Below are 26,277 nucleotides of genomic sequence, written 5' to 3'. Positions count from 1 at the left end.
CAAGGCCACTGCGCTGTAGTGGGAGGTCGGTCAACAAAAGTCAATGGTCGACTTAAACATCAGATTTTGGAGGGGTATAAATAGGAAACCCTAGGACGAATTTAAGGGCATCCAAACTCTTTCTAGGAGCTGCTTTATCAGGATTCTTCCTTCTCCAATCAAGTGTTTCACTTAGGCGGACTCATCGAAGATATTACGGGCACCCATCTAGATCGTATCTACATTATTGTCTTGCAATTTTATTTTCTTCAAGCAATTGGTACATCATGTTTCTCTTCTATTTTATTCATTATTGTGAATTGATCATGAGTGGCTAACTATTTAATCATCCACCTTGATGAAACTAGACGGATAATGTGATTGCAATATTTTTAATTCAAAAGGGTTATTTAATTATCGTTGTTCTGCGATCTTGATGATATTAATTCTTTTCATTAATTAATTTCGATATTGGTTGCATATGATTCTTCGTTGGTGGTACCAGTTGAATGTGTATGTGATTTTAAAACGGTTACTTGTCGATAGTGAATATCATTTTAAGAAAATATTAATTTTGTCAACGTATGTGCTTGTTAACTAAAAAACTCTCTCCCTAATGGCGATTTCGAACTCCCTCTCTTTCTCTTTCATTCGATCCTAAATCTGTGATTTCCTAGCTGATTATGGAGCCGATTTTGATCATTATTTGATCATTGTCGATTACTTTTCAGTTTAGGTTTTACGTTTTTAGGGTTTTCTTTTTTTTTTTTCTGTTCGATTTCGTCCAAAACCCTACCTTGTTTCTTCCTTCTACCTGATCTTTTACCTTGTCTGTAATCGCGGCTGCCTCGTGTAGTTTAGCTAGATTGCCCGGACTTGTTAAGGGATTAAGGTGATCGATTTACATTATAGGATTTCTGTATTAGGGTTTCTTGTTTTTCTGGCCATTGTTTGTCGTTTTTCCTAGGGTTCTTGCTGCATGGTATTAATTGTTTATGAAGAGAGATTGAAGATAGAATCAATAGATTAAAAGCAGGTGGTGGATCCTTTCAACCACCTGGTGCAACGATGTCAGGCAAAAAGAAAAAAGGAGGTTCTCGAAACATAAGTCCTGCTAAGAATATGGGTACTTCTGATGTTGCTAAACCTAAAGGGAATGTGGAAACGATGGCTGAACCAGGGTTTGAAACACCTGATATTGAGTCATCTAAGCAGGAAGAGAATGATGTAAAGACCGGGGAAGAAGATAATATGAAGGAGAAAACCCCTGATTTTTCCGTTGCTTCGGAGCAACCTGTTCCAGCTATGGAGGATGGGGATTATCGTTCAAAACCTGATGGTAATAAGGAGTCAAATGAGAAAGCCCCTACGAGTTCAATGGATACGATTCCTGAAGGGGTACAATTTCAGGAAAAGAGCTCGTATGCAGCCAAACTTAAAGCTAATTCTCTGAAAAAGGTTATTAATTTTAGGAAAATAGATAATCTAGCTGCTAAAGAGGGATTTGATGTTGTGTTGCCAAAAGAATCAGTGCGAATAGTCCAAGATAAATTTGAAAATACATTGTTTGGTTACTTCTTAGGTAAACGCCTAGCTTATCCTGTGGTTGAATATTATGCTAAAACGTATTGGACAAAATTTGGATTGGAAAAAATAATGTTGAATGCAAATGGATTCTTTTTCTTTAAGTTTCATGATAAGAAGGGTATGGTTGATGTCCTAGAGGGAGGTCCATGGTTAATACGTAGTATGCCAATATTCCTTAACACTTGGTCGCCAAATGCTAAACTTCGTAAGGATGAGGTGAAGGATATTGCTGTTTGGGTGAAAATACATGATGTCCCAATTGCGGCATACCCGGATGAGGGATTGAGCATTATTGCTTCTAAACTTGGTAACCCAAAGATGCTGGATAGTTATACTTCTGATATGTGTTCGGAGTCTTGGGGGAGAAGTAGCTATGCACGTGCGTTAATAGAAATATCAGCCTCGAGTGAAGTTGCTAATGAGTTATCTATTGCCATTCCTGACTTAGAAGGTGATGGTTACTCGAAGGAGATTATGCGTGTTGAGTATGAGTGGAGGCCTAAACGTTGTGCTACTTGTTGTGTTTTCGGCCATGAGGGAAACCAATGTCCTAAAGCTCCTAAAAAGATGCCGACCCAAGTTACTGTGGTTGATGCTGATAGGTTTCAAAAGGTAGGAAAAAAGAAAAGTAATGTGAATAAGGGATTTATCATGAACAATCAAAAGCAAAAGATGGTATATAGGCCGGTTAATAATCAGTCTAAGACTAATAATATTGCATCTACCTCGACATCTTTTGCAAAGGGTAATATCGAAACAAGGAACTCGTATGACCCCTTATCAGATTATGGTAAGGGGTTCAATGAACCTCTCTTTACTGTTCCAACAAAGGAAGAGACTAGCAAGAAACCAACAAGGTTCGAATCGGATGAAGATGAGGTTGTCACGATATATGATGAGACGGCCCAATATATGGCTGAAGTTGATAATCTCAAGGTTACTGTAAAGGGGGCAAGCACTCCCTCTGACGAGGTGTCCAATGGGTAGTATAGCTTCTTGGAATATAAGGGAATTGAAACCGTCCCCTGAAACAAAAGGAGGTTCGTTTTGTGATGGAAGAGCACCGTCTGTCTGTTTGTGCTATTATGGAGTCCCATGTTGATTCGTCATCTCTTGCTAGTGTATGTAGGAAGGTATGTCGTTTGTGGGATTGGAATTCTAATGCTAGTGTATGTGATAAAGGTACACGTATCATTGTCGGTTGGAATAGTGAACTCGTGGATGTTATGGTTATCTCTCAGACAGATCAGGTAATGCATACTCAGATTATTTTTAAAAGTGAACAAAAGGCACTCTTTTGCTCTTTTGTTTATGCTGGTAACTATTATATGAAGCAACGTGATCTATGGCAAAATTTGGGTTACATAAGGTGTTTGTTCATGATAGACCTTGGATAATTCTAGGCGACTTTAATTCTGCTCTGAACTTGGAAGATAGCCTTAATGGTTCATCTTCTATTTCTATTAGAATGCGCGACTTTAAAGAGTGTGTAGATAGAATTGACGTGGTTGATATTAATAGTTTGGGAGTACATTTTACTTGGAACCAGAAACCGAAGAATGGTAATGGTATTTTCATGAAAATTGATAGAGTCATGGGTAATGTTGGGTTCATTGATGCCTTTCCTACTGCTTCTGCACTTTTCCAGCCTAATAGAGTTTCTGATCACTCTCCTTGTGTTCTAAAACTCCCTTCAGTATCACATAGTAGGCCGAAACCTTTTAAGTTTGCAAATTTTTTGGCTAAGAAACCTGATTTTATTCCTTTAATGAGGCAGCATTGGATTGATGTGTATAATGGACATCATATGTTCAAATTAGTTAAGATGTTAAGGGCCATGAAAGCACCTATGCGTGGTCTCCTTTTTAAGCAAGGAAATCTCCATGCTAAAGTTTCCAAAGCTAGGGAGACTCTTGATGAAGTACAGCGAGCTATCGATGGGGATCCTTTGAATATTAATGTTAAAGAAAAGGAAGTAAAGTGTTTACAGGTGTTTCGTGAGGCTGCAATGGATGAAGAACTGTTCCTAAAGCAGAAAGCTAAAATCGAATGGCTTAAGGCGGGTGACTCTAACTCATCTTTTTTTCATAATTCTATTAAATGCAGGAACCATAAGAGTCGAATTGCAGCTATCAAAGAGGCTAATGGAGTTACTCATGAAGGTGGAGAGGCTGTCCGTATTTTGGTGGATCATTATTCACATTTTTTGGGTTCTAAAGGGAATATAGGCTCGACACCTAGTGAATCTTTATTCACTAACCGGTTGTCGAGATAAAAAGTTGAGTCAATGATTCTTAGAGTTACGGATGAAGAGATTAAGGCTGCCATGTTTGATATTGGTGATAATAAGGCACCGGGCCCTGATGGTTTTTCTTCGGCTTTCTTCAAGGAAGCATGGGAGGTTGTAGGAAAAGATGTTTCTCGTGCTGTCCATGATTTTTTCTGTTCGGCCAGAATGCTCCAAGAAATCAATCATACATTTCTTGCGTTGGTTCCTAAGGTTAATGATTATCGGCCGATCTCTTGCTGTAACACCATTTATAAGTGTATTAGCAAAATCTTAACCAACAGAATTAAAGAAGGATTGAATGATTTGGTTAGTTTGAACCAATCTACTTTTGTTGCGGGAAGAAATATTTCTGATAATATCCTTCTAACCCAAGAATTAATGCATAATTACCACCATAATATTGGCCCTCCAAGATGTTCTTTCAAGATTGACATTCAAAAAGCTTATGACACGGTTGATTGGGGTTTTTTGAAGCGGGTTTTGGTGGGATTTGGCTTCCACTCAATTATGGTTAATTGGATCATTGAATGTGTTACTACCACCTCTTTTTCGCTAAGTATAAATGGATATATCCATGGTTATTTTAAAGGTGGTAGAGGACTTCGCCAGGGAGATCCTATGTCACCCTATTTATTTACACTAGTTATGGAGGTTCTTACTTTGCTGCTGCACAAAGCCTCGGCCGTTTCTGAATTTAAGTTCCATAATAGATGTGAAAAACAAGAAGTTATCAATCTGTGTTTTGCTGATGATCTGTTCATTTTTGCTCGTGGTGAGGTTAATTCTGCTAGAGTTATTTTGGAGACTCTTAATGAGTTCCAGAACATGTCTGGATTGGTGCCAAGTATGCCTAAGAGTACGGTACTCCTGTCTAATGTTCCGAATTATGTTAAGAATGCTATTTTAGAAATCATGCCATTTGAACAAGGTGAGCTACCAGTTAAATACTTGGGCGTACCTCTTATCTCTTCAAGACTTTTGTATAAAGATTGTAAGATTTAAGTGGAAAAGATGGAGAAGCGAATCACTGATTGGCGCAACAAGTCTCTTTCATTTGCTGGTAGGTTGCAATTAATTGGATCTGTCTTATCTTCTTTACATGTGTATTGGGGTTCTATGTTTATTTTACCATCTCGTGTTATCAAGGATCTTGAGAAATTAATTGTTTATTGGGGTTACATGTGTATTGGGGTTACATGTGTATTGGGGTTCTATGTTTATTGGGGTTGCAATTAGTAGTGAGTTCTTTCGTAGCTTTAGTTTATAAATTTTAAAGCTCGATTTTGCACATCAAGTTTTTGGCGCCGCTGCCGGGGATTGTGTGCCGATTTAGTTGTTTATTTAGTGGTTTGATCCTTCCTCACGCGTGGGGAAGTTATTTGCTTTATTAGTTTAGACTTGTTTATTGAATTATCACAGGTGCATTTGACGTGTGGTGTTAGTTGTGTTTTGCAGGATACTGTAATAGTTGATGATTTTGCGTTCTTCGGGGAGACCTCTTTTTAGTCCACTAAAAACTCCACTTAGACGTAGGATCAACTACACGGCACCACCAGATTGGGACGAAAAAGGCTTCTATCTAGAGGAATTCTTTGACCTTGCACTTGTAAAAGAAGAGATGGGTGACAATCTACCAAGAGATCCAAATGACATCAAGTATGGAGACCGAGCCCGCAATATTCCTTTGGCTCGTGGTTCCGCCATTAGAACACCGGCGGTTGATCAAAACTTTAATTTGAAACCAAATCATCTAAAGAGCATCGGGGAGCAAAAGTTTGATGGAAAGAAGAAGTGGGATCCATATAAGCACTTGGAGAGGTTTGAGAAGGTGGCACGACTATACCAATATGGCCAACACCAAATGAATGCCGTGAAACTTGAAACCTTTCCTATCATTCTTACCGGGGAAGCCGAAGATTGGTTTAATGATCTTCTCGAGAATTCGATTACAACTTGGGATCAACTCAATGAAGCTTTTATTGGTGAGTTTTACTCAGTTAGAACTCAAAGGCAATTGGAAAACTTGATTAGGTCTTTCATGCAAGAAGATGGGGAAGATGTGGTAGATGCATGGATCCGCTTTAAAGAAATGTTGAGGGATTGTCCGGGTCATGAATTGATCAAGGAGAAGTACGTCAAATTGTTCTTTGATGGATTGACCAAGGCTTCTAAAAGAGTGATGGGATATGCTTTTGGTGGGAGTTTTAGCAAGATTACTCCAAATGAAGGTTTTGACATTTTGGAGAGAATGGTGAAAGATAATGCGGCTATGGATGATAAGAGGTTTATGAAGAATGAGAGCTGATTCAAGCAAAATAAGGTTGCAAGGGCCGATGGAAGCAAAAGTTCTAGTGTAATTGATGAGATTCAAGCGTTATCGACAAGGATGGATAAAGGGTTTGCTAACCAAGAATCGAGGTTTGGATATCTAAAGCGAGATGTGAAGGTGCTAGCTGATGGATATGATCATTGTGGAGACACGCACTATTCTGAAGAGTGTCCCAACCGGGCACCTGAAGATGTTAATTTTGTTCAGAATCAGCAAGGAGGTTCAGAGAAACACCAGTTTTCAGAATCGGTCATCAGGTAACAATTCCTATAACTCTTCTTTTCCTGCTAATACCTTTCATTTTTCTGGTAACAGGTGGCAAAAGAGCAACTATCAAAGTTAGCCACAGCAGCAGGAGACTAAGCAAAGCCAAGGATCGGGTTCTTCCTCCTCTACTACCGATCCTAATGCCGAGCTGAGAGAGATGATGAAGCAGATGATGAGTAATCAGATTGAGACAAACACATGTATCCAGAATATAAGGGAGGATAATAGGGAGTTGAGTGAGAGGCTAGACAGGATTAATGGCAAGGTGGAGATGAATGCCAAAAACCAGGATATTAACTTTAAGGATCTTGAAAGTAGGATGGCTGCTCTAACTAGGCCCTAGGGTGCTTTGCCTAGTAACACTCAGCAGAATCCAAAGCAGAATCAAGGATCTAGCATTGGTCAAAAGTACACTCCACCACCTGTTCGTCATGAGCAGGCGAAGGCCATTACTACTCGTACAGGTAGATCCTATGCCCCTCCTCCTAATCCTAATGTTGTTGTTTCAGATGTGCAGGATACAGGAAATGAAGAAGCTGAAGATGCTGATGAGGAGATTGTAATGGAAGATCAACCGACTATGAAGACTCCGGTTACCCGACTGGAATCGGCGGTGACACCCGAGGCTAAACCTTATAAGCCCAATGTCCCATTTCCACAGCGGTTCAGGAAGGCTAAATTAAAGGAACAATATGATAAATTTGTTAACATGATTAAAAATGTTCATATTAATGTGCCTTTAGTTGATTTGATACAGGGAATGCCAAACTATGCGAAATTCATCAAGGAGCTTGTTACGGACAAAGGAAAAATGGATGAGGTGAAGGCGACATATCTCAATGCTGAGTGTTCTGCTATCTTGCAGAATCAACAGATTCCGCCTAAACTTGAGGATCCAGGGAGTTTTCTTATAACTTGTTCCGTTTGTACTTTGACTTGTAAGGCATTAGCAGATTTAGGTGCAAGTATCAATCTGATGCCTTACTCGGTTTGGAGTAAGTTGGCTTCCGGTATCTTGAGACCTACTCGTATGAGTATAAGACTAGCTGACCACTCTTTTCAGTATCCCATTGGGATTGTTGAGAACATGACTGTCCAAGTAGGTCATATAGTTTTTCTTGTTGATTTCGTGATCCTAGAAATGGAAGAAGACACTAAGGTACCCCTGATTTTAGGTAGACCATTCTTGAATACCGCGGATGCTATCATCCGGGTGAAAGATAAGGAAATTTCGTTGGGTGTGGGTACGGATAGAATAGTGTTTAATGGTGAAAGATAAGCATTCTTACTCGACTGATGAATCTTGTTTCAGGATTGACGTAATTGATGATGCTATGGATCAAGAATTTCAGGAATTCATGGAAACAGAAGTTGATGAAGAGCTCGTGTGCTTGGGAGCTGGAGACATTGGTGATGATGACTTGTTTGCAGAGGTGTTGGCACTTGATATGGATGAGACACCTCCAGAAAATGAGAGCTTCGAAAAGGTGGTTGCTGATGGAAGCTCAAGGGTACCAAATTCGGTTGATGTACCCCCTATTGATCTAGAGCTCAAGCCATTGCCTGCCCACTTGGAGTATGCTTACTTGGTAGGTAAATCCTCTTTGCCCGTTGTTATCTCGTCCGCACTTTCGAGTGACGAGAAAAATCTTCTTTTGGCTGTGCTTAAAGCTCATAAGCGGGCTTTTGCTTGGAAAACCACCGACATTCCAAGTATTAGTCCTGATTTTTGTATGCATAAGATAGATTTTGTTGAAGATGCTAAGCCCGTTGTCCAGAGACAAAGGAGGCTTAATCCTAATATGAAGGAGGTGGTTAAGAAAGAAGTGATTAAACTTTTAGATGCAGGGATCATTTTCCCGATAGCTGGTAGTTCTTGGGTAAGTCCCGTCCACTGCGTTCCCAAAAAGGGGGGCATGATGGTAATTGAAAATGAAAATAATGAACTTTTGGCCACTAGGACTGTCACGGGTTGGCGGCTTTGCATAGATTACCGTAAGTTGAATGATGCTACCCGTAAGGATCATTTCCCCCTCCCATTTATTGATCAAATGTTGGAAAGACTTGCCGGAAATGAATACTTTTGTTTCTTGGATGGGTTCTCCGGGTATTTCCAAATACCCATCGACCCGAAAGACCAAGAAAAGACCACTTTCACATGCCCATTTGGTACCTTCGCTTATCGGCGAATGCCTTTTGGCTTGTGTAATGCCCCGGGCACCTTCCAAAGGTGCATGATAGCTATTTTCCAGGACATGTTTGAAACCTCAATGGAGGTTTTCATGGATGATTTCTTGGTTTTCGGGGATTCTTTTAGGTCTTAATTGCATAACCTAGATAAGATGTTGACTAGGTGTGAAAAGGCTTGTCTAGTTTTGAATTGGGAGAAGTGTCACTTCATGGTAACCGAGGGAATTGTTCTAGGTCATAAGGTGTCTAGGGCCGGAATAGAAGTTGATAGGGCCAAGATTGATGTGATAGCCAAGTTACCCCCGCCTTCCAATGTGAAAGGGGTACGTAGTTTCCTTGGCCATGCCGGTTTCTACCGGAGATTCATTAAGGATTTCTCTAAGATTACTCGTCCGATGACCCACTTGTTGGAGAAGGACGCCCCTTTTGTTTTTGATGAATCTTGTTTAAGTGCTTTTCAGGTGTTGAAGGAGAAGTTGACCAACTCCCCCATTATGGTTGGACCGGATTGGAATCTGCCTTTTGAGTTGATGTGCGATGCAAGTGACTATGCTGTTGGAGCTGTGCTTGGGCAAAGGGATGATAAGAATTTCAAGCCAATTTACTATGCTAGTAAAACCTTGAATCCCGCCTAGCAAAACTATACCACTACAGAGAAGGAGTTACTTGCGGTAGTCTCTGCATTTGATAAATTTCGGTCATATCTAGTACTAACTAAAACTGTTGTTTTCACTGACCACTCTGCTTTGAAGTATTTGTTTTCTAAGCAAGATGCAAAGCCTAGACTTATTCGGTGGATTCTATTGTTGCAAGAATTTGATATCGAAATCAAGGATAAGAAAGGTGCCGAGAACTTAGCAGCTGATCACTTGAGCCGGTTGGAGGACCCGAACCGAGAGGAGCTTCAGGATGGGGAGATTAAGGATCACTTCCCCGATGAATATTTGAATGTCATTTCTAGTTCTGATGAAGGTCCTTGGTTTGCTGACATTGCTAATTATTTGGTTGCAGGTGAAATACCAAATGATTTCTCGGGTCAACAGAAGAAGAAGCTCATATCGGATGCTAAGCATTATTACTGGGATAATCCATATCTGTTTCGAATTTGTGCAGATGGTATGGTCAGGAGATGTGTTGCGAGAGCTGAAACTCGAGAGATTTTGGATGCTTGCCATTACGGGCCAACCAGAGGTCACTATGGTCCGTCAGTTACAGGTAGAAAGGTTTTTGATGCAGGTTTCTATTGGCCGACAATCTTCAAAGAGGCCCAAACGTTGGTTGAAACCTGTGACATTTGCCAACGCCAAGGAAGCATCACAAAAAGGGATGAAATGCCACAGTAAGGGATTCAGGTATGTGAGGTTTTCGATATTTGGGGCATAGACTTCATGGGACCATTCCCACCGTCTAACAAGTCTCAGTACATCCTAGTTGCTGTTAACTACGTGTCTAAGTGGGCTGAAGCCAAGGCTTTGCCTACAAATGACGCGAGGGTAGTCATTGAGTTCTTGAAACAGTTTTTCAGTAGGTTTGGTTGCCCTAGAGCCTTAATTAGTCATCGTGGAACACATTTTGCTAATCATTAACTAGATAAGGTTCTTAAGAAGTATGGTGTTCATTATTACTTTTCAACTTCTTATCACCCACAAACCAGTGGTCAAGTGGAAAACACCAACAGGGCTTTGAAAAGAATTTTGGAAAAAACGGTCGGGGATAACCCCAAGGTTTGGTCAAAAAAGTTAGATGACGCCTTGTGGGCATTTAGGACCGCTTTTAAGATGCCTATTGGCACGACGCCATATAAGTTGCTCTACGGTAAGAATTGTCATTTACCGATTGAATTAGAGCATAAGGCGTATTGGGCTTTGAGAAATTTGAATCTAGACATGATGGAGGCCGGTGAACTTAGGTTGTTGCAACTCCATGAGCTCGATGAGCTTAGGTTGGGAGCTTATGAGAATTCCCGGCTTTACACAGAAAAGACCAAGATTTACCATGATAAAAGGATCCGTAGGAAGGAATTTAAGGTTGGTGCAAAAGTTTTGTTGTTCTTGTCAAAGTTTAAAATCAAACAACCGAAATTAACTTCTAGATGGATAGGTTCTTTTGTGATTAAGCATGTTTATCCGTCCGGGTATGTCGAATTGTTTAAAAGGGATGGAAATGGGTCTTTCATTGTCAATGGTCATAGGCTCAAATTGTATTTGGAAGAAGAACAGAAGGAGGGGATGGTTGAAGAAATCCCCATTTTTAATTCACAAACTTGAAATGGTAATCGAGTCGAGCTCAAGACTCGTAAATAAATTAAGCGCTTCTCGGGAGGCAACCCGTGTTTAACTTTGTTTCATTTTCATTTCGTTAGTTAGATTTAACTTTGTTTTGTCAAGAAGAGTGCAGGTGCAAAATTTGAGGGGAAGCTGATCTAGGTAAGTAAGTAAGAACAATTTTTCTAAGTAAAAAAGGTTGGTTTCGGAACAGTGAAATTTGACTGCGACGCAGTGGGCAAGTTTACCAAGCCACTGAGCCGCAGTTCACAATCTTGCAAATGGGTTTCTGTCAAAACCCTCACTGCGCCGCAGTGAGGGGTGTTCATGACTAATTGCGCCGCAGCCCACATTCTCTGGTTTGGAGGTGCGAAACAGACCCACTGCACCGCAGTGGGTAAAGGCCGAAGCCCATTGCGCCGCAGTGGGCATGTTTGACTGGTCAAAGTGGGCTGGGTAATAAGTAAGGAAAGGAGATAAGGATTTATTTACCACAAATTTTAAAACCCTCTTTTTCTCTCACAATGAAAAAAAATGAACAGGTAACAACCAAAACCCTTTTCCACTTCCAAAAATCTCTTTAATCCACCCGCAATCCTCCTAATTTACTTCTCAAGTTCTTATATTATCATATATTCTATTCTATCATGGCAAGAAAGGTACGATTTCTTAATCTTTTCTTCTTTTTCTTTTCTTTCATTTTCGATTCTATTTAGTTTTAGGTTTGTAATTGTAGAATTAATTGGGGGGGCTTTGTTAGTTTGATGATAGTAAAGCCAATGGGGTGGTTAATCCTTCGTTAAAAACACTTGTTCCTCTAGATTTGAATTTCAATTAAATTAGGGTTTTGAAAAAAATTTGGGGCTTTTTGATAAACAAGTGTGGGGGAGGATTCATGGTTGATTATGAGTTGATTGAATGCTTGTTGATGCTGGATAGCTAGTTAATTACCCGGAAAGTTTTGGTTTTGTATCGTTTAAAGTATTGAACTTGCCCAGAAATACCTAACCACTGCGTCGCAGTGGTGGGTGTGGAAAGTCAACCACTGCGGCATAGTGACATACGCACACCCACCGCAGTGGTGGGTGTGCGTATGTCACTGCGACGCAGTGGTTGACTTTCGACCTTTGCATGAAGTACACCCCACTGCGCCGCAGTGAGGGTTGAAGTGAGCCCACTGCGCCATAGTGGGATATAACTGTTTGGAACTTCAGTTTTTCGATTTAGTTGATACACGGTCTTGCATTGCATTTCTCTTATGTTTATTTGTTTACTTGGTTGTGTTTGCAGACCGCTGAGGAGAGACGTCAAACTGAAGTCAGTCAAGGATGTGGGACCGCCCCTAAGCGCCCTAGGCGTCAAGTTGTGGAACCACCACTTGTTTTTATCGATGATTTGAATGAAAGGCACGCTTACTTGCAGTTTGATAATATGGCTCAACCTCATAAGAACAATGCTTTGAACAAGTTGTACAGGCTCCGGAGTCATAAAGTTTGCCCGCCAAAGATCTTCACTCAATTCCAAGCTCAATACTTTGGGCTTCAAGCAGATTTTTGTCAATGGTTTGCAATGGGAATGCGAGTAGGTAATCGGGTAGTGAATTGTGGAATCTGGGATAATGTGTTTTTGAATAGAGAACCTGTCTATAGGGAGCTTTGTTTGGAATTTTACTCGACCTTAAGATTGACCAAGGAATTACATAAGGTGAGGGATATTTTCGAAGAGCGAATTGTAGTGTTCATGTGTGGGGGAGTCTAACGGAAAGCTTCCATTTCTGAATTTGGGGCTTATGTGGGTATGTATACGATGCAAGAATTGAGCAACTCGGATTGGAGGAGCCTTTTGAGGCAAGGTTATTATTTGAAGACGGATTTGGGAGATGCTGAGTCCATCCTTCAATACTGGACTAGGATTTCGGGTGGAGAGGATTGGCCTACCGGGGGTTATGTCAGTGTAAACAAGATTAAGAGTGTTAAGCTACGGTTGTTTCATCGGATTTTAGTGACATCTTTCATTCAGAGGTCTACCCATTGGGATAAGGCCTATCAGTTGGATTTGTGGTTGATGAAATTGTTTACTGAAGGTTCTCCTAGGAAGTTTTCCCTACCGCCGATGGTTTTACTTGAGCGTATGTGTAATCATACCGACTCAGAGCTTGTTTTGGGTCATTTCATCACTAGGATCTACAAGAGGATGGGGATCTTTGATTCACAGGATTGTCAAACATATCTCTCTCCTCCCGTGTATCAGGTAGATTTCACTAGTAAAGAATTGATCAGGGCAAAGATTGTGAGGAAGAAGCAGGGGAGTGTGCCCGAGAGGTTGGAGGATGATGAAGGAGTTATTGGATCACCACCATCAGAAGCTGAGCAAGAGGATGAGGATGTTGAGATGGAGGACGCTCCTCAACAGGCACCGAGGAGACGTGGTCGCACTGAGATTGATTTGACACCTTTGACCACTCAGTTGCAGGAGATATATGAGGGTCAGCAGTCTAGTGCTCGAGCTTTTGCAAACTATCAGCGTAGGATGGATATGGAGGTCTCATGGTTGGGCTCGCAGAATGTACGCGTCGATTATACTATTGGGTATTATCAACCGATGTGGCAGGCCCAGTTTGAGGGTAGACAGTTTGAGACACCAGCGGAGATTCCTGTTTTTGCCCCACCACCCGTCCGAGTGCCACCTTATAGACAGGATGGCGGCTCTTATTTTTCTACACCCGCCCAGATGGACTTCTTTTCTTAGCCGCATGATTTGGGAGGCTCTCCTAGGGGGCCGGTCCAGTTCGGGCGTTACACGGGTGGCGATGGTGGCAATCTACTTCCATGCCTTCTTTCTTTGTAGGTACTGGTTCGGGTTTTGCTGATGCTGCTGCTGGTTCCGGACATGTTGGTGATCAGCCAGATACGAGTTATGGAGGTAGTGGATCGGGACAGGAAGAAGACCGCAACTGGGTGACAGATCTTTTTGCACCGCCCAGTTTCATGCGTCCCAGCCAGTACGATTGATGATGATAGAGGAATGATGACTTCCATCCGGCACCTTGGGATGGGGTCATGTCATGGTTTAGTGGTTCATTCTTGTTGGTATTTGGATGAATGTACTTGATACTTTTCTTCTCCTCCTCTTTCTTTCAGTAGTATCCACCCTACGGGGTGATGAAACATTGAACTTGGTTGATTTTATTTTCTTAGGTTTGTCTGTTGGTTGCAAGAACAGTAGATTCATGTGGTGCTTGTTATTATAATTCGTTTGTTGATGAAATATGAAGCAGGGATTGCTAGTTGTAGTCCAACCCAAGTGTGGGGGAGAACCTTTGATTGTTGAATTTGTGATGATATGCATATGCTGGCAGTAAGTTCAGCGCCATATTGTTATTTGGTATGTTTGCTGTATTCGACTCTCGCACCTTCCGTTTTGGCACAAGTCGTTTATCTCGCCAACCAAAGTGTCCTTCCTATTTTGGAAGTGCCATTTGTGACACGGGGTTGATACCTTGTTTCAAAACGAAATGTGTCCTCATTCCGGTATGTGCTTTTATTTTTCTATGTCGCTTACCCCTATTTACCTTTGTTTGACCGAATATGGACATTGAGGGCATTGTCCATCTTAAGTGTGTGTGTGGGGGGGGGGGGTGGCAAATAGGTTTAAGCTACCGGGTATATCACTTTCGTTGTTTTGTCATTGAGATTTCTATCAGTTTTGTTGATATGTCCCTCTCGTAGGCCTTTGGATTATATCTAGGGGTTTGAGTCTCTCTTTTGAACTCTTAACTGTGATGTGCATGTTTGAAACTGGTGTTATCAATTTGGCGGGATGATAGAAGTTGATATTGATGTTTAAACTTGAGTTGAACTTGTCCTTGTGGTAAATTGCTTTTGACACTTAATTGATTACTTATTAAGCAATTTTGCTACAAACTGTTTCCTTGACAAAAATTTTTAATTGGCGAAGTGTGTCCTGAACGGTTATTTGGCTAGTCCTTCGGGATTGATAACATTAGTTGCATACTCATATATATCTAAAACACCCAATTGTGAGATTTCATCATTTCATATATAGTGTGTCAGGTGACGGTTTTGGTTTGTTTGCTTCGTAAATACGTCCCTCTCGTAGGCTCTTGGATTTATTCAGGGGTAAGGGTTTTCATTTTGATGCCCTGCACTAAGATGTGCGTGTTTGAGGCATTTCTAAGCCATTTCCGGGTTCTGTTCTTGATAAGAGTATACCGGTGATGTGTTGATTTTAGAACTTGGCCTGGTGATCGTGACGAGTACATTGGATGACGAATTGACATTTTAGGTTTGACCTATACTTTTTCTTTCTTTCTTTTCAATTTTGTTTTGTATATCCATACCCTTATACAACCTTATACACTTATACATACAATTTTTCACTTTTCCTTGTACATTTACACACTTACACATCCTTGTAACTTTACAACTCCATTGTAAATTCCCATTTATACTTGTAAACTATACCTTACTATACCGATAGTCTAATGGGGGATCATTGATTGTCATTTGTTTGTTTGGGTAGTTTGGGAGATCTTTAACGAATTGTCTAGAAGATTATTCTTGTCTATAAGGATATGTCATTTGGTCGAGTTATTGAAGATATCTTGGATTGTTTAAACAAAGAATGTGAAGTAATTAGACATAATTCATCATTGTAAGAGGGTACTTGCTAGTAGAGTAAAAGTAGTTCAAAAAGAATAAAAAGAGAGAAAAATCGAAAAACAGAAAAAATAATAAAAAAAAGAAGAAAAAGAACTTGGGCTACTAGTAAGTATTTCTAGAATTTTTATACGTTAGAAGATTTGTTGTATATTTATGGAAGACTTAGTGGATTGAAGTTGTTTGAAGTTGATACACCACAATGGTGTCGGGTTTTGCTTGACTAATTTGGGGTTGTGTTCGCGTGATGGCAGCTTTGGGTTGGTGGTTTGTTGGCAATCAATGGTATGGGTTTATATTAGACTATCTTGTACACTTAACATATACATTATATCCTTTTTCATTTTCTCACAATTATCATCAACCCTTTTTCACAATTATCATCCCTCGATTTAACTTTACATATTCATATACATAGCCTCAGTTTAACTATACATCCACCCTTAATGACTATTTTGACAACGTACTTGATTCCTTGCTCCTTAATGGTGGAGTGACGATCCTGGTTCAAGCCTATGGTAAAAGAGTATACATCACAACTGAGCTATGAGTGATTCTTCATATATTCGACCCCGAAAGTAAGTTTGTTCGAGTAGAATGATATTGATAGGATCGTTTGTTTTCATTTATGCTTAGTTGATTATCGTGGCTTGCGAATTGTCCAGGTATTGTCAAACATTTAAAGTTTTCAATTAAGATTAAAACTGCTTCACCCATTTTCTGTCATTTGACATGTTGGTGTTGCTTCTTTTTGATACTTGTCATTTGTTTGATAGTTTGGTTGTCAAGGATTACTTTTTCTTAAATTCTAGATTTGCTTGAGGACAAGCAATGCTCAAGTGTGGGGGGATTTGATGTGACTAATTTATACCCAATACCCACATCATTATTGGCCATATATTTATATGTTTTAAGTCATTTTTGTGTGCATTTGGCGCGTTTATGGTGTTGGCTAGTGGTTTCAGGCTCTAAACAGGTTACGCGTACATTTGTTGCATACTTGGAAGACTTATTGGCCTAGAGGTGATCCATGATGTTGAGAGTTAGTTCGAGTAGAATAGAAGTTGCAATTTTGAATTTAAAAGTTGAAAACGAAGAAACCGAGCAATCAAGTTGACTGCGACGCAGTGGGCAATGTCACTAAGCCACTGCGCCGCAGTGGTCATCCATGCTCGAGGAAGTTTTTGACCAGTGATATTTGACTGCGAGGCAGTGGAGGATTACACATGTCCACTACGCCGCAGTGGTCATCAGGACAAGAAGGTTTTTGAACATAGATTTTTGGCTGCGCTGCAGTGGGTATGTTCAAGTCCCATTGCGACGCAGTGGTTGGGAAGTCAACCAGCACCAAGTCAAAGGACATGACTGCGCCGCAGTGAGCAATGTAACAAAGCCACTGCGCCGCAGTCATCCATATTGAAAACGTGAGATTCCAAACAGAGGATTTTGGCTGCGACGCAGTGGAGGGCATTTCAAGGCCACTGCGCCATAGTGGGAGGTCGGTCAACAAAAGTCAATGGTCGACTTAAACATCAGATTTTGGAGGGGTATAAATAGGAAACCCTAGGACGAATTTAAGGGCATCCAAACTCTTTCTAGGAGCTGCTCCTCCAATCAAGTGTTTCACTTGGGCAGACTCATCGAAGATATTACGGGCACCCATCTAGATTGTATTTACATTATTGTCTTGCAATTTTATTTTCTTCAAACAATTGGTACATCATGTTTCTCTTCTATTTTATTCATTATTGTGAATTGATCATGAGTGGCTAACTATTTAATCATCCACCTTGATGAAACTAGACGGATAATGTGATTGCAATATTTTTAATTCAAAAGGGTTATTTAATTATCGTTGTTCTGCGATCTTGATAATATTAATTCTTTTCATTAATTAATTTCGATATTGGTTGCATATGATTTTTCGTTGGTGGTACCAGTTGAATGTGTGTGTGATTTTAAAACGGTTACTTGTCTATAAATAATCATCACTAGTTCATGGTATGATAGTGAATATCATTTTAAGAAAAGATTAATTTTGTCAACGTGATTGATATCGGTTGGTGGTACCACGTTATTGTCACATAGGTTCAATTGATAATTTGATAGTCAATAAAACTAATTGTTAGAAGAATTGTCTTGGTTTTGGTGGTTCCGGCTTGGGTAATTCGACTAGTAGTTAGGTGATTCGAGAATTTATTCACGGTTGGTGGTACCACGTGAGTAGCTTAATCTTTTCACGACTATCTTTTAAACTCTAGAGAATTTGTTCTTCATCGAATGCAATCACATTTGAAGTCAAGGGAAGTCAAGGTGGATGACTTTTAATTATATTGTCTGAACTTTTCTTTTAAATTTATGCAATCATTTTGCAAACCAATTTATTTAATTCTTAAAAAGTAATTTCGAAGCAACACCCGTTTACCAAACCATTTTACAAGCAACTCATCATTTCACAGTCCCTGAGAACGAACTTAGACTTACCTGTTAAGTATATTACAAACGATCGGGTCCACTGCCCGTGAGTGCGTAGTAGTGAGTTCTTTGGTAGTTTTAGTTTATAAATTTTAAAGCTCGATTTTGCACATCACTTCCCTCGTCCAAATTACACACTTTTGCAACTTTTGGTGCCTTTGCTCAAAGACTCTCGATCTAAACAGTTATACTTCACAACTTTAAGTATTTCGATCAAGGAGTTTATTTAGCAAAATTAGATCACTTGTAATTCATAGGTTGTTTAGATACTTACTTTGTAATATCTTGTTCCGCAACAACCTTGTATTTTATTTAACATCAATAAATAAAATACACTTGAAAATTACATTGTGTCTCACCATTCACTTTACTTGCTTATCTTTATATTGCTTAAGTACGTAATACTTTATATATATTCTTGCATTTATATTTATTGTAATACTAGTCCGATCTAGTGCTTACTTGACTTCTTGTTATGTCCCAGAGGTGTAACAAGATACCAAGTTATAATGTACACAAGTAGTTGTAGAGGGGGGGGGGGGGTGAATACAACTGCTTCGTTTTTCCTATACTTTCTTTTATAAAAGGTTTTAATTGATCCAATAAGTATATTAAACAATGTGAGTTATAAGAATCAATAAAACAGTAAAGTAGAAAATAAACATTCTTAGGCACTGATTGCGTTTTTCAAATGTAATCCTTTATTAAGAAATAATCTATACAAAGAATTACAGGGTTGTTGCGGAAACAAGATAACCTACAATATCTAAACAACCTTATGAATTGACAAACAACAATCAAATAAGTTCTTTCTCAAGAGAAGCAGCCCAAGCTGACTTCTCACAGACGAGGCTGTGTGTAAGAGCAAAGAGAACTTTTGTGAAGAATGATTCAAAGGAATGTCACCCATATGCCTTCAAGGATTGTAGCTTTTATAGGCGAAAGCTTCAAATTCACTTGGTGTCCAAATAAGCCACGTCTTCAATTATGGTTGGATGATCAGGTAATATTGGAACGTGCCTTCATCGTACTTGTGGTCCCCAAAACCTGCAGCACGTCATTTTGATCGTCCAATGAGATATGGACATGCATATGTAAGTAAACCACCAACCCAGATTCTAGGAACCTTCCTAGTCACGTCATACGTCCTTATCAACAAATCCAGGCTGTAATCTTCACTGATTGTTTAGATACAGATTGCTCATTTGTCAAGAGCAAATCTGTCTAAGTGTTTCCAAGCTGACTGCTAATCCCAAGCTGTCTTCCACCAACAACTTGATCTTCTATCTTCAATCCTCCTCTTTGATTTGGACTGAATGCTATAACCATTTGATGCAGCTTGAACAACACTTTCTTCCATAAGATAAACAATTACAATATATGAAGCATGATCTGAGTCAGTTACAGATCGCAAGCTGTGTCAGCTTAGTCTGACCCAGATCAGATTATAAGAACCAAAAGATTACTAAGTGTTTATATATCAGATTTGTCATCACCAAATTTACAGATAGCATTGGGACTCCACGATCTCCCCCTATTTGATGATGACAACACCCTACACCCTTATCTAACTATCAGCTTACAAGGAGTGAAAGTAAAATATTACTAACAGATTTGACCCTTTGAATCTTTTGAGTTCTTTTTTATTAGACTAGAAGTTGTAACAAGAAAAACTGATTGAATATATATAATGAGCATTTCAAAGGAGTATATCTTACAAACACTTCACTTAATTTCCTAAGATATCTACAGTTTCTTGTTTAACTTCAAATGAAGGGGCAACTGTTACATCAACTTTTCTATCCAATCCTTCCTCAATGAGAAACTGCTCGAACCCATTTCCTTGTTCACAAAAATTGACACAGAATCTGTACAAGGTGAATAGGTGCATTGTTGGTACCTTTTTCAGCTCAGCAGTTCTTTGAAATACAAGTTGCCCTCTAGCATTTGCAAAATACACCCCATGCTCAGGCTCAGTGATGTGCAATCCACACTTTGCATCTTGAGTGCTAGCAGGCAGAGACAGATTTAAATGACCAAGAAGTTTATCTAGAGCTTTAGGTGCCAATTGCTCAAGTAGCTCTGAAGGGTTTAGTTGTCTAATGAAATCTGTGTGATCCCCTTCAGGACCATCAAGCTTGACATGTTTTGTTCTTCTTCTTTTCAAAGGCTCTTCAGTTTCTTCTTCTTCTATGTCATTGTATCTTGGTTTTGGAAGACTTGAGACATCAATCTTGTTTTTCACAATAATGGCCAACTTCTTCTTAAGTGCTTCCAAGACAGTCTCTCTATGAATGTTGGGTTGTTTATAGATGATGTCATATAGCTCAACCCACTCAGTGTAACCTAGATCAAATAGCTTGTCAAGATCATAGGTTTCCTAAGTATTTTCATAGCCTTCTCTAGTACATCTGATGCTTCGAGTGGATTGATTCTTCCTTCTTTTTAATATAACCTGAAGGATGGTCTGTGGATACTTTCTGTGATTCAATCTTTCCTTTGTTTTCCTGATATCCACAGCTTCCCATCCAGCATGAGCTTTGGAACTCTCCCTAACATCCTTGACCTTCTGTGATGGTTTGGAGTGAACTACCACCTTTTTCTTCCCTTCTCTTTCTGCAGCCTTTCTCTTTGATCCCACAACTGGTAATACTTCCTCATCTTCCTTATTAAATTGTTCTTGAAGTGCTTTGGCCAGTTCAGGATCAGACTCAAGAGCTGTCAGCTTCAGTCTTTCCAACCTGTCTTCCACAATCATCTTGTATGCATCCTTGATGGATACCTTCATTTCTTGAGCTCTTTCTGCAGCAAACTCCCAGTCTTTTTTTTCTTGAGTTAAGACCTTCACACCACTTAAGCCTTCACCAGATACTCTTTTCTTCATCATAAATTGACTCAAATTGGTGGTGTCATCACTAGAAGTTGAATCAGCAACTGCAACTTCTTTGGAGGCTGGGACAGCTTGTGCAGGGACAGATTGCAAAGACTTTCCTTTCTCAGCATCTCCTTCATCAAATTCCTTCCTTATCTCTGCAACAACATTCATCACAATATCGGTTTCCTCCCCTTCAACAATATCACATTTCCTAACAGCTTCCTCATTCTTTCCTTCAGATCTTTCACCACCAGACTCAGACTCTGGCATTTTTATCTTCTCCTCAGCTTCCTCATTTGGATTAGAGCCACAGACAATCATTCTTCTATCATTGGACTCCCTTTCTCTTCTGGCCTTGGCATATCTTGCATCCAACTTCTTCAGATACTCAGCAGTCTCTTTCTCTACTACAATCCTTTCTTGCTCAATTTCAGCCTTACTCCTTTCACTTCTTTTCTTCTCCCCTTATTGTCATCATCAAGAGGGAAGGAGCTTACTGGAGTAGCAAAGATTCCACTGAGTCTTGTATTTAACATGTCAATTCTGAAGTTGTTTGCAGACCAGGATCTGTGTACAATAAAATCATTATGAAGGTTGACCATGTTAGATTGTACACCTTTAGAGATATCCACTAACTCTTTCTTGAATTCAGTTTGTGACTTGTTGGAATTTTTTAGTTCAATGGATACATCTCTAGTGAACTTGATTGCATTCTTCTCAATCTAACCCAGAGTACTCTTGTTTAATTCATTTTGTTCAATCATTGCTTTAGTCAACTTATCAAGAGACTCTGTCAGCTTGCTCTGGCTCTTCTCCATATTCTCAAGTGACTTTATCACCCTTTCTTCAGTTTCTTTGTGATCTTGACACAGCTTCTCTACCTTCTTATCCGTCAATTCCTGATCCTTTTGGATCTTGACCAAGCCTTCAACCAACTTTAAGTTCTCAACCTTAGAGGTTGATATGAACTCAGTGAGCTGATTTACCATATCTAAGGATGAGATAGTGGCAGCTTGGGAAGGCCTCGCAGTTGGCCTAAAGGCCACTGACTCTGGAAAGAGCAGCCTGCAATCCTTAAAATCAGGGTCATTGGACTCATATAGAAGGGGGTGGAGGCTAAGCGAGTTTTGGTGCATTTTCTCATGAGAATGAGTCTCATGAGCAGATCTTTCAGAAATGATGATGTGCTGAACAATCTGAGAAGGATTGACATGTAATTCAGATTGAGGGCCAGTGGGAATTTTTTGATCTTGATTTTGATCAACACCTCCACTGGTATCTTCCATCAGAGCATCCCTTGAGGATGGATGGGCAAGCACATCATCGAATGAAGAATCACTTCCGGAGATAGTGATCTGATTCTCATTGACATCGTGAGGACCATCAATGGTTCCCTTTGCTGCACAAGGGGCTAACATGACCTCCCTAAAGAGAGCCATGTAACCTACAGGATCCCTCTGTCCAAGGACAGATGCAGACACAGACCCTGTAGGTGTAATGTTAAGGGTAGATGATTGCCCTTCAACAGAGGTGTGTTTTGTCACCAAAGTATCACGAGGGAGAATTGAGGCCTGTACCCCTCCTTGTGATCTAGAAGGGGCATTGACATCCAGTGTAGACTCAGAGTGTAAGAAAGTAGGAGTCTGATCAGCTTGGGGAATGAGAGCAGTGTCACTAAGGCGTTAGATACTAACATCCTTTGGTTGATCATCCTCAGTCAACATGTGCATAGACTCTGACTCTTTTTGGATCTGGGCAAGATCCTCGGGTGTCCCTTTAGTGATATCATCAGCCTTTTGGGAGGCTGATGATGGCGAATTAGGCTTAGACACAGTATGACCTTGGGAGGAGGTCTTTGTTTCAATGTCTTCACCCTGTTTGGAGGGTTGGACAGAAGTAGTTGTTCCCTTTGACTCGTCTACATTCTTGTAACAACACAATTTTATCACTTGAATTCACATCAACAATGGCGGTTTAGAGTGTGTGTGTGTTCTTGATGTTTGTGTGTGTGTTGAGAGAGAATTGGGATCAAGTGTGTGTTATTCAGGTGTAATGGTATGAAAATGTGTCAAGAGTTATGTCAAAAGTTATGATTTCTAAGGAATTGAGGGCTATTTATAGTCTAAACTAACCAACTATGCTAATTATCACAATTAGCCCCTCAACCTTAGAAATCATCAACACATGACTTAACAACAAGTAAGTCCATAACTTAAATTACAATGTATCACTATTTTTGGATTTCTAACAATTCTTTTGGGAGAGTGTAGATGTGCGTGGTGAATCCGGTTTATCAGCTTGGGTGGCAGAGTCAGCTTTGGAACGTTCCTCAGCTTCCAATGCACCTTGGGAGACTTTAATTCTTATGGTTGTTTTGTCAACCCTTAAAGCTGATATATTTCTCTTGGACCTTTTCTTTTTGTATACATTGCGAGGTACTAAGTCCTCAACAATGGGTCTTTTGGAGGCGGATTTGGAAATGGTGGTTGCAGGTGTGGCTAGAGTGGCTGATGTTGTGGCCAACTCTTCACCCTCAGAAGAAGAAGAAGCAGGAGTAGATTTGGTAGAGTTTAAGGGTTCAAGAGATTGAGTAACTTGACTATCCTGATTGGCAGATTGAGTGTTCGACTCGGATCGCGTCGAAGGAGAGGCAGCTTCCTTTAATGCTTGTTCCCTTTGTCTTCTCCTGCAAAAATCAAGGTAAACCTTCATTGCTTGGGTTAATCCCTACACTGTTACCTTGGGACTGTTAAAAATATTAGTATTAATGGCCTTGCACTCCCCAGTCTGGCCAGTTGCCAAACTGAAGTCGACATCAACAATTGCTTCGATGATGAGACCAAGAATTCTACCATAAGGTATGGTAAAAGTCTTATTGTTGACTCGGCCAACTAAGTCTTTAAATATAAGTCCTACATAATCTACTTTGGTTATAGTGACCAAGGAATGAAAAAGTTGTAATTCAAGAACATTAGGCTGATCAAAACTGTCTGCCTTCATTTGTAAAGATTTACATAAGGTACTTAGAAGATAATTCCAAATGCCAGTTAAATATTTTATTTTAACCACTGAAGCCAATGGACCTGAATATCCACAAATAGGTATAATGTTTTTGGCTTTAGTGTGAGAAACAACATTTTCATAATCATCTTCAGGCATGTAAGACAGTTCAAAAGCAGACCTAAGTCTTCTTAAAGTAATGAATACCTGTTTCTTACCATTAAGAATGGTGCCTCGAATTACGGCGTGTCCTTTCTTCATCTGACCCACCACACAGCTTGCCCAAAACTCGCAGAGCATGTCCTGGTACACCACATCCGGCTTTTCAATCAATATCTTGCCAAAGGGATGATGCCATAAAAAGGCAACAATTTCATCATAACCTTCTGCCCAAGAAGGTGGATGAACATTGGCGGAGACAAGATTGATGATCTTGATTTTACCAGCATCAAGATCAGTCGGGCTCACAACTACATCGAAACCCACAACATAGGATGAAAGCTTGACCGCACTTACCGGAGCTGGGTGTAGAAACCCAGATTCAGATGAGGAATCGTTATTGTTAGAGTTATTAGCAGATTGAGATGATGATGTTGAAGCCATTTATAATTAGATAATTGAAGAACAAAATAAAACGATTAAAAAATTTGATGGAACAGAACACAGATTAGGTTAAAATAAGATGAGAGAAAAATAAGAGTGTGAAAAATACAATTTGTTTGGGAAAAGGGTTAAATAGAGTGTATATATATATATATTTTAAAATAACCGTTTGGAGGGAAGAGAGAGAAATGATTTAATTGGATGAGAACAACCAGTGGGGGTACTTTTGCAGTAAAAGTTCGTTCCCTCCACACGTGTTACTCACACATTGATCAGGAAAAGATATATAAGTTAAAATAAATAAAATATGCAAAATAATAAAACGCACTGAGATATTTAATAATAAAAACAGCTCCCAAGCTGGGTCAGACTCAGCTTACCCATTTTAACTTGATTTTTACCAAGTAACAATAGGTAGTCTGAGTCAAACACAGCTTGCCCTTAAAATTTTAACAAAATTCAAAGGGGTTGAATTTATCATTACTTATCACACTGCCTTTTACATATTTAGCATTCCCAGCTTACTTATTAGAAAGTTGAACCTGTTTTCATCCAATGGCTTGGTAAATAAATCAGCAAGCTGATTCTCAGTTGGAATGAAGTGCAGTTCAACATCTTCTTTCATCACATGATCTCTAATGAAGTAATAGGTACTTGTGACACTAATAAAGTTCTCCAGTTGAGGAGGTCCAAATGATCTTTGCTCGCAAGGCTATCGAACGCCCTTGTAATACTATCCTGGCACTAATTGACATCTGGATCATCATTCTAGGGGGAAAAGACTCAATATTTTTCTGACCAATATTGTTTTTTGTTTGAAAAATTACAACTGGAGAGCTCTCCAGTTGAAACTGGCACTGGACTATTCCTCCAGTGTAAACGTTTGGCCTCGTCTTAAAACTGGAGGTTAACCAGATTTTCATAACGGTAAGAATACTTGGTCAATTTTTGTGACACGTGATGGTACTCGAGTGCTTTAACCCACTCACAACTATCATATGACGTGTCATTACCATGTTGTAAAAAGATGCACTTTTTATGGGGATTGTGAAAAGTTAGTGGGCTAGTGGGTATACAAGCCATCGTAGCATTTAATGCTGACACGGAGAATTAAATATTTTGGTTCAAAATTCAAACTCATTTTTAACAAAATATCTTAAAGATTGATTTTGGGCAATAAAAAATCTTGGTACTTCATTGGGATTGTGATTACAGCCTATTTATACCCCTTATTTACTCCAAAACTCATTTACTTCTTTTCACATTCCTTCATTCAATTCCAATCATCAATAATTGCTTCATTTCTCCCTCTTTTCAATATATAAAAAACCCTAATTCCTAAACTCAATTTCAGTTTCAAATTGTTTACAAATGGCTCCTAAATCATCTTCTTCTCGTAGTTGTGATGTGAACTTACTCACTGTTGAGTATAGTCCATCTGACAATGTCAAATACGCCGTGGGTGCCCCTTTGAACTCTAAATTGATTAAATTGAATCCTAACAACCCCATGGCCAGTATAAAAGGGCAACAGGCTGCCGACTCTCTTATTGGCAGAATCCAATCCTTTCTTCGTGATTCTCCAATCGGTGAGACCTTTTCTTTGAACCCACACACGATGTATCATGATTACCTGTGTGAATTCTGGTATACTGCTTCTCTTACAGAGGACTGTTCATCCATCTCCTTCACTCTTAAGGATGGAACGGTCGAGTGTACCATCACTTCGAGAACGTTGAG

The 26,277-nt window shown here is 39.7% G+C and overlaps 1 protein-coding gene across 1 annotated transcript; it reads left to right on the top strand.

Moving 5' to 3' along the window:
* The first annotated feature begins 2,618 nt into the window (after positions 1-2,618).
* Positions 2,619-3,841, top strand: LOC122601302. Its single transcript, XM_043774068.1, has 2 exons — positions 2,619-2,816; positions 2,936-3,841. Exons 1-2 carry the CDS (start codon positions 2,619-2,621, stop codon positions 3,839-3,841), a joined length of 1,104 nt encoding a protein of 367 aa, XP_043630003.1.
* Positions 3,842-26,277: the final 22,436 nt, after the last annotated feature.

Source organism: Erigeron canadensis, chromosome 5 (assembly GCF_010389155.1).
Source record: "Erigeron canadensis isolate Cc75 chromosome 5, C_canadensis_v1, whole genome shotgun sequence".
NCBI classification, from domain to species: Eukaryota; Viridiplantae; Streptophyta; class Magnoliopsida; order Asterales; family Asteraceae; genus Erigeron; species Erigeron canadensis.
The sequence above is the reverse complement of the archived record's forward strand: the minus strand, read 5'-3'. Positions and strand labels throughout refer to the sequence as shown.

Coding starts and splice junctions, on each gene's coding strand:
- LOC122601302 (XM_043774068.1), top strand. CDS start 2,619: ATGGAAGAGCACCGTCTGTCTGTTTGTGCTATTATGGAGTCCCATGTT. Junction 2,817..2,935: donor TTATCTCTCAGACAGATCAG/GTAATGCATACT, acceptor GGGTTACATAAG/GTGTTTGTTCATGATAGACC.